The following is a 16,476-nucleotide window of genomic DNA, read 5'->3' as shown; positions in this document are numbered from 1 at the left end:
AATACACTCATCCTGCAGTAAAATTACACATAACTCTCTGTTTCCCATAGGCTGGGCTGTCAACAATCATCTGCAGCTATTCCTTTTGCAATTTATTACAATTAGCCTCAAGTCAATGCTATTTCTAGCTGAGGAACTGGACTGTTAATTCGGATTACTGCCATAGAGGAAAGCCATAAAGATCGGGGCTCATTATTCCTGTAGAAGCATTTGGGCCATAGCATAATGAAGAGAAGTGAAGCTTAAGAATCTGTATTTTTTTTTGTCTTGAGACCAGACCCATAAAGCACGTCTTCATATCTTACATGACTACTCCTTCACCTCTGTCTTTCATCCGTTCAATCCTGCATCGTTCCCTCCATCATTAATTGCCATTTTGGTTCTGATTTATTTTTTCTCACCATCTCTATTTCAAGCTTCACATTTAGAGCCCTCGTGCGCCCTTCTTTGTGTCTTCTTCATCACTTTTTGCCCCCTGTGTCAGATACTTATCTGTCCTGTGTTTGTCCAGGCCCTGGCCTGTGTTGTTTGCTCAGCAGATCTCTGCTGCTGACTGAAGCCTTGTGTATTTGTGTGTGACTGTGCATGTGTGTGCGTGTGCTTGCCTACTTGTATTTATGAGTACAGCTGGATGACTTCCTGTTGTGTTGTTGCATGGTTGCTGGTGTTTGGTGTCATTCCAGTTCACATGTTGCTCATTCACTACTGGGACTTTGGGAAGCGCACACACAGATACACACTAGTTATCTCGTCTTTTCTTAGGATTTCTCCCCTTGATATCTCTCAACTCTTTTCTATTTCCTCCACGTGTTCTCTTTCTCTGATGGACTGGCGGATATTAACTTATCTCAGATATATCAATAACCACAAACTGCTGTACAGTAAGGCTGAACGTTATGCAAAAAAAAAAAAGTTCTCATTGGGATGGTAATTTGAATTTTTGCATTTCATTTTCACTGAAAAAAGTATCAAATTTATGATGATGTGATTTTTTTCCTGGCCTGTACTGAACAAGCATGTTCCTTTTCACGTCTGGAGAATATGATTTGTAGACCAGGGCGTCTCTGTAGCACCACAATGCTTCATTTATGGTATGTTGTGACACATTTTTTATCATTATCAAAAAGCATTGAAATGGATATTGCACTTGGCCGTATTAGAATTTCGAGTATATTTCAATTAATTGTTCAGCCGCACTTTACAGAAGTGCCAAGGATTTTGGGGAAACTTAGAAACAGTGTCACGGTCATGGTTTGTCCAGCTTGTGATATGCAGTTCTGGAAATAAAAGCATGAGACTTGAAAGCAAACCACTCTGATGCTCCCGTTCCTCCCTCTCTCTGCTTCTGTGATGATCTGTGATCACACCACAACAACAACAACCCCCCCAACCCCACCCCCCTTTTCAAGTCATTTTTTAGCCATGCAAGAGTGCTTGTTACTGTCACTTGTTTTGGAGTTTGGAAAAGCGTTCATATTCATCATCCCTCATCCAAGCACTTGGCCAAGTCTCCCGCCTCGCTGGGAAGGAGGGCTGAAAGAAAAGTCACATTAATGAAGATGTGTAAAGATGTTTGCATGGCTGGCTAGCTTAATCTATCTTGCCTGTGCAGACATAGGTTATAAAGATGTTGAGATAACACTGAGCTTTGAAATTAATTTCTGGTTTTAATACACGCTGTTAAGTGGCAACACAGAATGCCTGGGAGGCGAGGTTGTGCTTTAAATGAACCTATACAAGGTTTTACACAAGCGTCTACCCTCTGAGTTGCAGACTGTAAGATTCCCAGCATGTGCTCCACACAGTTCAGCTCAGTCTGATTTACAACATATGATATAGTTTTAATCACTGATGTATTTGTGATGTTGAGTGGAATGATATTCACCGGTGAAAGTATGCAAATTTATGGGGATGATAATCGGTCATTTGAAAGCTGTCAGCTTGATTTAGAGACTCAAGCCATGAAAACCACCAATGAAAATCTACTTTCTTGGCAAGCATGAGTACACACACACATGGACACATGCAGATATAGACACAGGCACACACAGATTATTCACAATCCCCCCCTAGAGCACTTAGACAAATGGCATTTTCACATGTTAAAGGTCAAAAATGAAATAGCCCCTGTGAGCATAAATTTGGGTACGCTGCTGCTTCTATGGTAGAAAGGGAGTCATCAGTATAAAACATTACTCACTTCAGGTTGGAAAACCTCTAGAATAACTGCCGAGGAATTGACACTTCACCACATTAAGGTTCATATCGTTCAATTAGCAGATTCTGGAGCAGCATATTTCAAACAGGATGGAGCATCTCACACATTAATGAGCTACAGATGGCTGACCAAGTAAAGGAAAAAACATGAAGACATAAAAACTCAGCCTCAGTGCTTCTCGTCATAGATGAAACGACATTCTTCCAAAACATATTCCTTCACTGTGCTCAACACATATGATTCAAATCTTTTTCATACACGTTAAACCATTCAGTCACTTAGAGCTACAACAATTAGTCAATTAATCGATAAGTCAATTTACGGAAAGTTGACCAACAACTGCAGTGGCTTCAGAAAGTACTCAGACAGTACTGAGTATTCTGTCATGAATCTAACTCAATAATACATACTGAAAACACGACAGTAAACAGTAAATCTTTGAGTTTTCAGACATTAGTTGGACATTTGATGATGCCAGCTTTGACTCCGGAAAATAAAAATCTTTCTATGTTTGAAAAGATAAATTGAATAATTGATCAAAATAATTGGCAGCTTAATCAATAAAGAGCAGCCCTATAGTGGCCTCTTGTACCCTGTATGGAAGCATTTGCATTTGTTTGTATATGCTCATTTATTTAAGATTTCCTGTTAATTTGTCACCCGTCCGTATGTTAACAATTGTTCTAGTGATTTCTGCTCATCCTAACCTCAAAGTTAACGACAGTTTCCCATCAAAGATAGAATAATCTTGTTTTGTTCTTTGCACTGTTATCCTAAACTCAGAAGTTCAAGCTGACCCTTTTGGAAATAAAAAACAAAACAAAAACAAGTAAGAACAAGGAAAAGGAAGAAAATGTGGCAATAGTTTCATCAGGTTTGGTGGAATTTCCTCTTTAAGACTTCAAGTAACTTTAGTCATGAGTTATATGTTTAGACGTGTCTGGTACATCATATTTTCTTCTGGAATTTTAGGATTTCATGTTTCAAGTTTCCAATATTCATACTGGTGCGTCCTAGAGCCTCAAATAACCCACCAGTTTTGTTCATTTTTCCAACATAGTGACATCTGTCATATCTGTCATATTTATGTCAGATTAACAAGCATCTCGACTTGAATTCACGCGGACAAGTATTTTCTTCCCTTGTGTACACGCAGGGCTTTATGCTGCACACGGCGAACATGTTCCTTAAAATATCTCCCCTTTTTTTTTCAAAGATGCAAGAGCAGAAGAAAACCAAGGGTACAGCTGTCCCGGCACAGAAAATATGAGCATTCCTCTCTCATAATATATGAGTCACTAAAAAGCTCCTTTAGCTCCTCAAGCTGTTTACATGATGCTAACAACATGATCTAACAGGTCCTTATGGTTTGGATGTGTGTGTGTGTGTGTGTGTCTGCTTGCTTGCGTGTGTGCATGAACGCATGTTCTCACGTGTTTGTGTTTTTGTATTCACTTCAAATTTAGCTGAGGTGAAGATGAGCAGGTGGGGGATAAAATTACAGACTTTTTTAAAAGATATATCTCGTTTTGGAGATACTCCCTTTTCTTCCCATGCATAAAAATCAGCATTTATTTCAATGTATTAACCTTTTTCTGCTTCCTCAGCTGATGTGAAATGTTTTGGCTGCCTATGTTTTGGCTACGTACGTGTGCCAAAAGCAGCCTTCTCATTTGACTGCTGAATCAAAAACACCTCAGTTCTGACTCTGGAAACCTCATCTCCTTAATTCCCTCACTGTAACACTAGAATACTGTTCTCATGACATGAGTATGAGTGGTTTCCCACCACATCTGAAAGGGAGGCTTCAAACCTTTTTTTTTTTTTTTTTACTTTCACTGTTTCATTTATTACCATGGAAATCTTGACAATATAATTATCTTACAGTATTTGAGTTTCACAAGGCTTCTGATTTCATTATTGTATGTGTTCCAGGTGCGTTTGCATGTTTGGGTGTTTTTTTGTCACATTTATTCACATGTTTTTCTCGGGAGCTTTGCGGTGCGGGAAGGTGTCATTAAGGTGACGCAGCTTTTGTTCCCAGAAAGATGCTGCTGTTTCAGAATTCGGTTGCTACTCCTCTCTGTCTTCCTCGCTATCTCTCTCTCTCCCTCTTTTTTTTATGCTATTTTCTTCCTCTGTCTTGCAGCCAGCCATCGAACTATAAATCAATAAACCATAAAGAGAATGGAGAAGCCTCTTATTTACATCAGTCTGAATGGAGAGGTGGTTTGTCTCTCCTCATATCCTCTTTTATACACTTAAGGCAGAGGCATTCAGTTTGCATCCAATAACACACTTGACAGGCTGTCCAGATAAGAAGCTAAACTCTCCTAAAATGCTGAGGCGTAAAGGACGGGATGAGGTTGTGAGCTTTATGCATATCCACTGCCTCTGGGGTAAACTGAATGAAAATATGAGTTTAGAGGTAGACATGTCCAAACTGTGAGCTGGGTTTTTTTTTTTTTTTTTTTTTTTTGAGCATGTGAATAGCTCACATGCCGAGAGTAAAGAGCAGGAGTGATTCATAAGGCCACAGGGGGGCCCCAGAGACAGGACATAAGGAGGAAGGATTCATGATGACACAGACTGAGGCACCTCATGCAGAATCCCTTCTCACTCAAAGCTGTAACATATCTTAATATTGACTCCCTGTTTGTTATGTTCTGTTTTGTTGCCTTTCATTGTGTGAGCCCACTGAGAACATTTGAGGTAAACATTTCCCTTTTTCAGCATCTGCTACAATAATCCTCTTATGGACCCGTGTTAAAAAGGGGGTTCTACTATTTCCAGGGGACAGGGCCTCACCAAAATGAGATGACATGACTTTGTTCCCAAAAAGCTTTTCCTTTTTCAGAGTGTCTTTCTGCTATCATAGAGGAGACAGCAGAGTCCATAAATCATTTTTGTAAACAGGGTTTAGCCTGTTAACTACAAGCTGAGTCTGTTCTGTCACTGTGAATTTTTCCTAAACTATACCATACATGTTTAGGTTGATTTCCTACATTATAGACAGCCATGTTTTCCATTCGTTTCATCCTTTGAAAATACATCAGCTTGTCTGAGACAGATGCAGCATCACGATTTATTTATTTCCAAATTCACATTCTAATTATCTCTGTCTCTGCCAAGCAGGTTCCTTTTCCTCTTGTCTTTGTGCATCTTCTTGTTGGCATAATACCTCTGAAATTTTGAAATGGACTCCAGTGAAATTTGGAGAAAGTTAGGAGCAAGTGTTGGGTTTTGACTCTGGATATCTCTCCAATAATTCTTCTAATAGCATTTGTTAACATTATGAGATTTTTTTTTTGCTCTTCTCTCACAAGCTGTTTACTCCACTGAAATAAAATATATTTTTATTATTTTCTGTCATCATGCACATTTTCATGTTGATGTTGATCCAGATTCAGACTAAACAATTCTAAACATTTTCTTTTGTTACAAAAACAAATTTGGAAGATCCTGCAGCTTTGGCGGAGACATGCACTCACTGAGTGCTTCTGGATTTGAAATTTCAACAACATAGTTTGTCAGTGTAATGCTTTTTGGCAGCCGATTGTCAATTCTTGGACTAGGGAGCATCCTTCAAGTTTTTACATGCAGGTTTTCCACAGTATACAAAAAGTAATGCATGCAGGAAATCAAACTTTTATACTTGTGGTATACTTTTGCAAAGATTCTGAATTGTCTGCTGTGAATGTTTAGCAGAATTGTCCTTTAAGCTTCAGTATGATACTAAAGATTTGAACATGGAATGGTGCCACCTTTTAAAACCTCAAGCAATGTTCTGGTTCATTAGAGCGCAGGAAATGTGACAATACTGTGAGCTCACCTCAATCAATCTTGTTTGTTTTAGTGACAGTTGATGATAATGGCGGAGACAGCACTTCGCCTGACCGGGCCACCATCTCCTCTGACCTGTTGAATGAGTGGCAGGCTCCGCTCAGCGCCCTCTGCCATGATCAGTGCTGCATTTACTGTGACTTAATGCAGCAGATAATGTGACATGTTGGGCGGCTTTCCCCAGGGAGCAGCTGAGCGCTAAGACTAATTGGCCCCGACTGTCAGCGAGTCTCATCGTCTCATGGACTTCTTTTCTGCCTTTGAGTCACTTTTCTTCACCCACGAGTCGGGTGCAGTCACCAGCTAGAACTAAAGGAATGGAAAGAAAAGGCATGGTGTGTCGTTGTTGATGTTGTTGGCCAATTTAAGCTACAGTATGTGTTCCAGATAGAGATTCAGATTCAGATGTTCATTTCATGAGTCTGCGAACTACTAAAAAGTCTGTGATGAAATATTGATTGTTTGCCCGCGTAAGAAATTGTTATTCTGAAGAACACTTGAGTTTTACTGTAGGCTCGGTGCAAGTTTGACCGAGTTTGCCACTCAGTAATACGCTTTTCCCGGTAAAATCAACTAAATCTATTCTAGATGATGCAGCAATTTCCAGTAAGTTGTAGATTAAAAGATTATTTGATGGTATTTCTGTCCCGATGTGTAATGCATCATGGCGGATGAGAGGAAATCCAGGAGAGGAACAGTTGCAACCATGGTCTCAAACCTCTGTTGTGTACACATCGGCACCCTGACCTGCTGCAGTACCGGTGCTTCAGCACTGCTCATGGCTGCTGTTGTGTGTCTGTGCATTTCTGTAGAGCTTGTAGTCTGCTTTCAGTAACTGATTCAGCCGCTGATATTGAGTGAATGTTACAGTCAGTAATGACTCATGATATGGTTGGGAGGGAGCTCCGAGATGGAATGTAGGAAAGAAACAACCAACCCCCGAGGGCTTGGAAAACATACCCAACCTTAATCCTCAGCAGAGAGGTACACAGCTCCCCACACCTCCCCCACAATTGCCTCCCAAATCCCCCACCCAACAGTCCACCTCAAGCCTTGTATAAACTTGGCTTTTGTGCTTTTTCCTCTGTAAAAAGAGGCAGTCATTGGGAAGTTAAGGCTGCTATAATCAATATTTTTATATCAACAATGGATTGATTGTGTTTGTGAAATGGGGCGCCCATAATGATGAATCCACAGATTTGGTTTTGGTTTTACTCTCATCAGTGTTGTTTTCAGCCTGAGCAGGCCGCCTCTTCCAGCAAAGCAAGTTTAATCTTTAACCTGCAATGACAGAATTTAAAAAGCCTTTTACGTTTATCTGGTGAACTTGTTAGCAAACACAGATACAGTGCAACATTAGCATTCATTTGGAGTTGTGGAGTTGTTTGTGTCCACCTGGAAATAAAGTCCAGTATTCCCTCTCCTTTTAGCTTGTTTTGGGTTGCCATCAACTTCTTACTAAAATATGTGTCTTTTTATCAAGTAAATGCACCAGCAGTGTTCACCAGCTAGCCGCTAACTTTGTCTCTCTGCTCTTTCTGGGCAGGTAGCATACGGTCAGTTGTTAAAGCCTTTTTGAAAAAATAACTGATGCTGTTTAAAACTGCACTCTCAGAGCGGTGAGACTAAGGCTACGTCCACACTTTAGTTTTCAAATGCATTACTTTCGCTATGTTTATGTAGACACCCATGGTCGCTCCCTGATTGGGTCTTATCAGCCTTAACTACTAGTGGTTAAAGCAACATGAATAATGAAATACAAGTGTTACTGACCCTGTTGTCTGTAGCTGCCTTTGCTGTTACTCATTCATAGTATTTTTTCGCAACTAATCAACTGCAGAGAAGACAAATCTACTTCCTGTTTACATCAAGTCGCACATACCCAGTGTACGTGATTGGTCACGTATGTGTGCGTTTTCAGGTATGATAGGATAGAGATCGTTTCTGATACAGAACTGCAACGGTCGTCTGGATGGAGATCGTTTACGTTTAAAACGCAAGAGTGTGGACGTAGCCTGAATAAACCAAAACAATGAGCTGAAAGACAGTAAAAATCTCCATAAGTCTAAGGGAAGCTGTAGAGTCTGGTGATATTTCTCTGTGGACTTCATCACTGTGAGCGACTCCTTTCACATACAGGTAGTTATGTGACCCAGTGTTAATAGGAAAATATTGATTGTAGCAGCTTTAAACTACAACACATACATCATTTCTATTGAATGTGTCTGAGCTTTAGTGGCTTCAAGCATTCTCTTGCAGCTTTCATTCACACTCATTATCTCAAAAAAGCCTCATTTGCTTGGCAAAATCTTGGCAGATGGTACAGAAACTGCGAGCTTAGTCTGCACCAGCCTCAGCTCAGTTCATGGGGGGTGAGTCGTTTGTAACCTATGCCCCCAGTTTAATAATAACCCCCAGACAGAAAAGTCAGTTAATTAGAGAAATACCACAGAGGCACTCAGACAACACTTGCTGAGTCCACCACCCCACTTCGACAGCTCTTCCTCTACACACTCATGGGTCAGAAGCAGCTGTACCAGAACTTGAATTTTCTGCACCATTGCTTTTCCATAACCGCCCATCCCACCCTTCCACAACTTAAACTTTTCAATCCCCCACTGCACACTCCCTGCTTGAAAGCGAGACAGTCGTTGGCTATTTGGCACGAGCTTGAGCATTGGTGGGTGGCAGTTTTGTCATTCAGGTCTTTATTGTCAGAGCCAATTTCAACTCATCAGATAATCATCTCTCACAAGTTTTGCTTTTGAAGTTAAAATACTTGTGGTAGGCTGTTTTCCACTTGTAGTTTTGAAATGCAAATTGCTGCCATGCCTGAATAGTGTGTCAACATCAGGGATTGTTATATGAAACATAGACGCACTTTATGATCTATCACATTGCACAAAATCACAGGCTTAATTAGGAAACTCAAATTATATCCATCCCTAAATGCTATGTTATTTAAATCCTTTGAACCAACTTCCCGCCGTTTGTCTACTGAGTCTGAACTGGCTGAGAGCCTGGGAGGCATGCGATCCACACAGAGGGCTTTCATTTACTCCTAGCATGTACACACACAAATAGCCATGAAACCATAGTATGAGAAAGTTACCATTACACTCACTCACTGGAAACTATATGGAGTCTGTGTTTTTTTCAAGGTCACTCCTTTTTTTTTAGGTTTGACGTAATCCTTAGTACTACGATACTGTAAACATAGTCGACATTACCCAAACTGGTGATGCACATTTATAATCTGACACAATTCTAATATTTAATCTTATGGTAAAGTCTCTATCTTCTTCTTCTTTTCCTCTCTTTCTAAAATCCATCAGGCATGAAGCGGTTCCCATGAGGTTCTTAGCCCTCAGATTTTGTCAGCGAACTATTCATTGGGAAAGTATGTAGGTCAATCTGCTTTGCTCTTTATCTAAAGCCATACAGATATGTGGCAATATGATTAATATTTCATATCTATACGATCAGTGATGGCTGTCATCATGTTCAGAAAGCTTAGCAGCCCAAAATGCAATCATGAAGGGGGGGGGGGGGTTGTTATAGAGGAATTGATCGAGTCTTCTGTACCTGGAAATCTCTTTGTAAACTTGTTACATGTACGTCAGTGTTTGATCCTGCCATACATTTCCAAACACAGCAGTAGATTAAACATGGCGGCACATGTCAAATTCCAAATCTGGCTTTTCTTTTTCTTTTTTCTTTTTTTCTTTTTTTTTTTTTTTACCAGGACTCTATCTTAGTCGCACAGCCCCATTTCAGAGAGACAAATCGTCCCTGTGTAAAACTAAGCCAGTGGTCCAGTCCATGAGGATTGTTGCTCTTTTATAACGTGTTGCCTGGACACAGTTGATCCTTTCGCTCACTGTAATCCATTTTCTGATGTGTAGTCAGTAAGCACGCAATGGCGTCCCTGTGCGTTATATCACATGTCCATTTCGCATGCTGCGGCATATTACATGAGTTGTCACAGGCTCTGAGCTCAAAATAGGGTGACATATCTTCGGAGTTAATGAATTAGACAAGTTGTGGTTTACTTTCCAGAGTCACAGAGACAAAGACTTCTTTTCACATTTTTTTTTTTTTTAAATGGCCATAAAATCTTTCTTTTATGGGTCAGAGTTGTAGTTTTTTGCTCTTTCTGTGTCTGCCCTACCAACACTGATTCATACTGTATTTTATTTATTATTATTTTGCTTGTCTGGCAATGATCACTGTGGACTGTAGAGGAAATTTCCGTGGGTCAGACAATTGTCAGACAAAAGCACTTTGTCAAAAGAGAAGACATGTTTTTTGGTCCATGGGAGAAGTGAGTGTTTTTGAGGATGAGAAGTGAATTTGTTTTTGTTTCTTTTCCAGGACAGAGGGTAAGAGGGAGAGAAGTGTTTTAAAGCTCTGATCTTCTCTTCTTGGCTGTTTCTCCCCCAGCCAACTTCTGCTGCCTTTTTTTTTTTTTCTTCTTGTCACAGCTGATGTTTTCAGCGCAGGAGATCAGGACAGCTTCACTGTGTGTCTTTTGCACACACACAAACACACACACACACACACGCACGCTGCAATTCTCCCCTCCTTTGCGGTCTTTAATTCTCTTTAAATTCCACCAGTGAGTGTGTTGTATTTTATGTGTGTGTGTGTGTGTGTGTGTGTGTGTGTGTGTGTGTGTGCGCATTCCTGCCTGTGGTAGCCTGAACATCTGAGCACACGTGAGCAATCCAGGCTGTCTGAACTAGAGGGACCAGAGACGGACAGAGAAAAAGATGAGGAAAGAGGAAAGAGTGAAGATAGGAGGAGGTGAAGCCAGTGATTGTACCAGTGTGGCTCTGAGCAGTCACCGATGACGTAAAGCGCTGCACACACATCTGGAACAGCTTGAGCAGCTGCACCTGAAGAGAAGGGCTCCTCCGCAAAGCCTCTGCCGGCACTTTCTCTTTCTCCCTGGTGCTCTTTTCTTTTTTTTTTCTCTTTTTTTTCTCTTGCAGTCTCTAAATCTTTCTCTCACTGGTCTCCCTGCCTGCCGGAGCGCTGGAATGGTTACCCGCTGAGCATCAGCAAAGAAGAGCGAGTGAACCGAAGCAAAAGAGAGGAGGAGAGAGAAAGCACAAGAGGACAGGAACATGGGGAAGAATTATTGGACAGGAGGTAGGAAGAGAAGTTGAAGAAGAGAAGGAGCGCGAGAAATTGAGAAAAAAGAGAGGGACGGAGAGGGAGAGAGTGTGAAAGACAGAGAAGGAGAGGCAGAGGGGGGATTAAAAAGCCGGAATGCGCTGACACTGGAGACCTGAGTTTCTGTTTGCATTTGGCACAGCACGTCCTGCCACTCCACAGGTTTATCCACACATACAACAGCACACACACATTCACTTACTTACACACATCTACTGTTTGCTTTGGAGAATGAGCCCAGGAGGCCACGCCAGGAGAAGAGAACACCTTCCAAGGAGCTATTGACCCCCCCTCCCACCCCCCACACCCTTTGCTCACCTCCCACCCGGCTTCCCAAAAGTGCCCTCCCTCCCTCTGGCCCTCTCAGCCTACCTGCACCAGTCACAACACGCTGGAGCTGGAGAGTCACCGAGTCACATTCACAGTGAGTTGAGAAACCCTGGATTACCCACAGGAGGCAGCTGCAGTCACACTGGCTGAGAAAGACTGAGGAGCTCTACTGATCCACTGACCTGCAGGATGTCCAAAGCCTCCAGGCTGGCCCGGCCCCCATCGGCAGGGGCCGGATCCAAGTTGCCCTCCCCCAGGAAGGAATGCCCTGGCACGGCCGCTGCGGCCGGTCGAGTCCGGGTGCTGAGCGTGGGGGAGAAGCTGATGAGGGCAGGTAGCGACGGTATCCTGAACAGGCAGAAGTCTTTAACGGCCGCTGTGCCACAGGACAAAGCACAGAGCGAGGCCCAGACTGAGACGCCGGCCCCCAGCCAAAGTCCAGGTGAGAAGGGCCAAAATATGGAGATGGTCCCTCCCAAGAGCAGGATCAGCCCACCTAAAGCCTCAACTCAGCCACAAGGCTCTGTCCACAGTAAGTAATGAGCCAGACTCTGATTCTGAACATCAGCTTGTCTCTAATGATCTTTTACTCTTCTTCTTGCATGTGATCTGTGCACATGAGACACTCTAAATGGATTTGCAAAAACTGATGTGTGCAATCATTGTCATCGCTCCTTAAATTTTCTTAAACTGGAAAATATGTCACGTTGCCGCCCCCTTCTACTCAAATTGCTCTGAATGTATTTCTGCCTATAGGCAGTCTGTAAGCATTGGGATTAGGCTTTTTCTGCTTGTTGTGGGTCCCCTGTAATGCTAGGTCATTATGTTGCTTACTGAAAGGATCAGGTACTCCTAGCTGGGATCTCCTTCCTTTCCTTTGCCTAAAAGGATGGGATGCTCTTGTCAAGCATTTACCATTAGAAGGCCCCAAAAATAGCACTTGTGTTTAAAAAAAAAAAATGCAAGGGTCTTCATTGTCGTGGGCATGTTGCTACAGGTTGCAGTGAGAAAATGAAATATGATCCAGGAAGTCCTTTTTGACTAAGACATCCTAGAGTTTGTATGCAAAATACTTTGAGGACTTTACAACTCCATAAATTTTATTGCAGAAACAATTTTATTTATTTTTTTATCCTTCATCTAAACAATTATGAGATTGACAATTCATTTTACAAGGTGTTCTATCAGGAGTGTCCTATTGCACGTATTTGATTGGCTAATATAATCTGATGCCTGATAACGCTGCAATTACGTTGCACTAAAATCAACTTTTTAGCTGCTTTTTTCTTTATTTTTTTGCTGAACGATCCCTACGTTTACATGTGTGGTGCTTTCATAAACCTGCTGTACCAGTGCATAGGTCTCATTGAAATGACTGAGGGCGCTTCGTTTTTTCCTGAGGCTGTACTATTCTCTCTCTGAACATGGTCTTGTTGGAGGAGAACTGAATACTCATGGCATCTCTGCCCCGATCCCACTGCCTCGGTCTCTGTGGGGGTGCAGATTAAGAAATGGGGGGCCAGGAGGTTGAGGAAAGTGGTCTTATCATTCCCTTTTGGCCTTCTCACTAGATTCCCAGCTCGACAGGGGGCCAGCTTTCATGGTTTTGTCAGGTCACAGACATCTCACACTCAAAGGCATCTTGACAAATATTTGTGCAGGAAGACGAATTCGTGTTCTCTGTGTATATACTAATAGTAGCTGCCGAGAGTGTGATTGGCAGACCGGTGATTTTTCTCCCATCCGTTGAAATGTTTCCTGTCAGTCACTCCGGAATCGCTCTTGACTGTTCGGCTTGCTCTCAAAGACAGCAGTGTAAGTGTGGGGTTAAATGTGGGGGTGACATAGATATAGACAACAGGGGCAAGTCAAGTGAGAGAGTGACAGAAGGAGGTCAGGAATGTGAGCGGGGCATGCTGGGAAATCAACAGGTTCTCGAGCTGTGTCTGTGCCTGAATCCCTCCCTGCAGTAAAGACAGGTTATGGGTTATAAGGGGGCAGGTTTGTACTGGAAACCAGATGTTCTCGTCTGCGCAGCTTCCAGTCTCTCCTTTACACAAATAAATGGTCTTTCTGCAGAGATGATTCACCTCTCAAGGGTTAGGGTCAGTTTTCATTCAGGTCATTCGGTCTTGAACACTAGTTGAAACCAAGCTGATTCACCTAAAAATAGAACTTGGACCTACAAAGTTTAATGAAACATCCATCTTTGTTTGAGGACATGGAATGTGACCAACCCCTCTTTTTATAGTCTATATTTAAATCTCTCCCCTCACAATTCTCCTGTCCTCCCTCACTCATCTCCTTCTTTTTGCTCACCTTCTTGTGTTTCTTTGTCTCTCTCTTCTCTAACACCCTCTCGACTCTTGTTTCTCTCTGCGTCTTTCTCCTCTTCATTCCTTTTTTTTTTTCTCCCTCCTCTTGTGTTTTGACAGCAGTTGATTCAGTTATTGAAAGATGCCACAGCCTCCCACACACCCATACGCACAAACTCACAAAAGACCATCAAAAAGAATAAATGAACTGTGTGTATATTCCCTGCATTTTGCTTCTGTCCTAGTGCGCTTTTTCAAGTGTAAGTCTGTCTTTGTAGACAGCAAGAACTGCATTTCTTGTTATGGACAGTAACTTTGAAGTTCTACGCTGAACAGGCAGTGCTTCAATAGTCCAGTCTCTCCAGAAACTTGCTATACAGTAGACTGATTCCACATCCCTTTGATATGCAGCACTTCATATTTACATGCCATGCAAGGTCTTCTCTTTGGGGAACTGCTTGTTGGCTTTATGAAGCCATGTGCGGCTTAAGTATTTGGATTTTAAATAGGCCAGCACAATTAAATACCGTTTCACTGCGGGCTAACGGGCAACTCATCATATTCCTCATCCACTCATGGCTTGTATTTAAACAAGGCTGGTTAATGTGTGGGGGGGTTCAGACTGTGCCAGGTCTCCATCTCCCAAGCTAATGCCAGTTACAGGGCATGACGGCAGCTAAAGCACAGGCCCACAGGGTCAGACAGAGCTGATGCACACAGCGCTGGCAGACAATAAGTGTGCATGACAGGTGACATTTCCACTGTGTGAAAGCTTCAGAGCTGACTGCTGCTCGCCAAAGGGCCCAATTTCAGTCTTTAAAGTGGCAGCTTCCACCGAAAGCGAAATCCGTTTGACATTTTCTGTCCATAGAGGGTACAAAAACAGTCTCAAGTGCGGGTTCAAGTTCAGCTCTCTTCTGATACTGCATGACGTTACATCAAACCACTGTTCACCAACACTTTGGCGAATTCTTCTGGGCACCTCTCATTGTGGATGTTCATCTTTTTGTTTGATTTATTCATTTTTATGAACGCTACACGGCCGAACGTTACACCATTGCGAAACCATAACAAACCGAACGTCACTGCAGCTATTTGCTTCCGTTCAGCCGCAACAGCATTAGTGATGTCGGGCACTGATGCTGGATGATAAGACCTGTCTCGTAAAATTCTTTCTGAAGTTGTTGGATGGAAATGAGGCTTTGTGCACATTCACATTTTTTCACACCAAAATCTGAAAACCAATTCTTGAATGAAAACCAGTATGGGGATGTCCACGGTGGTGAATGGAGGAGTTGTGCGTTTCATTACTTGTCGAATATGTTGTTTGTTCTCTAAAAAGTTTCTTAGTACAACACTAACTGGACAAAGTTTACCAGTAGAAGACAACATCTGGAGAGGTTAAGGTCTGGAAAGACTTAAGCTGATAATGACTTAACCTCTCTCTCTCTTTCTCTCTCATATCAATCTCTGCTATCTCCAAACCTCCCAGACTCTTTTCTGTCTGTGTGTCTAGATCAACTTGAAAGTATTTCTCCTCTTGTATAACCATATGGGTCGTTTGATCCTGTGCTCCATCAGGCAAGGATTTGTTCTCGAGATAAAGTCACCGCTCAGACTTTTTTGGATGACCTCACCTTCTGGTGATTGAGAAGGTGAGTCAGTAAAAAGAACAGAAGACGACGGGTGGAGGGGGTGGCGGGGTAGGGTGTCATAGTCTTATCTGAATTTTCTTTACTCATCCAGAGACAGGCACAAGCGCTCGTGTTTTGTTGTTTCTTGCCTGATATGGTTTTGCAAGATTTGTTACCGCAACAGTGCGAGCAGAGTTGCCTCAGCTTGTTTTCAAGGGTTATCAAGAACATTTCAGTTTTGACCCGAGTATTTGAATGTACATGCGTACTTCTGACAGTAGACAACACTGTTAACAGCGTATGGATGTGAATCATGGGTGAGAGAAGCGTTACATGCTTCTACATGCCTCACGCTTCAGGACTGTTTAATCTGTGAATGGTTTGTATCTATGACAGATGCTGCTTCACTTCCTTACAGAAAGAAAGTTAAAAAAACAGCTTAATGTGATGGGAATGAGTTTGAGGATTGGGATGCGATCACCCCTTTCTTTGACATCGAAGCCAAGAGTGGGGATTACATTAATTGCAGCCTCTCGTGACTCTTTAAACCCCCAGTTGTCTCTCTGGGTTTTTCTTCTTTGACAACTATCAGGCAGGCTGCAAGTGTTATTAAGATTACAAAATGCTCTGCCTCCACATCAATTGGCCCACTAAAATGGATATGTAGTTCAAATTCATCAGAAATCCCTTTTAATGGCCTTTTCATGCACATATCTGTTTCAGAATTGGACCGTTTACAAGTTTCTGACATATTGTACAGTGTCATGAAAGCGCTTTTTATTCTGCCAAAAAGGGAATTTGAGAGAGTGAGATCTAGTTACCTTTGCACAATCCAGACTTTCCCTTTTTTTTTTTGTAATTGAGCTGACAAATTGAAGTCAGTAAGTAGGGGGTTGATTTTAAGCAAAACCCCCTGACTTTTGCCATGAATCGCAAATCACAAAATTTCACTGCAGGG

At 42.1% G+C, this 16,476-nt stretch overlaps 1 protein-coding gene across 14 annotated transcripts in view; it reads left to right on the top strand.

Annotated features, from left to right (window-relative positions):
• Positions 1–16,476, top strand: part of si:ch211-285f17.1 (sickle tail protein homolog) — a 108,978-nt gene that overhangs the window by 12,678 nt on the left and 79,824 nt on the right. For 2 of the 14 annotated variants that reach the window (XM_056363763.1, XM_056363762.1), the window contains exon 1: positions 11,669–12,101. The exons of 1 other annotated variant lie outside the window; for it this stretch is intronic. In XM_056363763.1, the coding sequence (XP_056219738.1) occupies positions 11,759–12,101 (343 nt within the window). In that variant the 5' untranslated portion in view covers positions 11,669–11,758. Of the gene's footprint in view, positions 1–11,647; positions 12,102–16,476 lie in introns of those variants that run through there. 11 more of the 14 variants (XM_056363776.1, XM_056363775.1, XM_056363766.1 and 8 more) reach the window with 10 other exon arrangements.

Source organism: Seriola aureovittata, chromosome 20, assembly GCF_021018895.1.
Source record: "Seriola aureovittata isolate HTS-2021-v1 ecotype China chromosome 20, ASM2101889v1, whole genome shotgun sequence".
In the NCBI taxonomy this organism is placed as follows: domain Eukaryota; kingdom Metazoa; phylum Chordata; class Actinopteri; order Carangiformes; family Carangidae; genus Seriola; species Seriola aureovittata.
The sequence above is the reverse complement of the archived record's forward strand: the minus strand, read 5'-3'. Positions and strand labels throughout refer to the sequence as shown.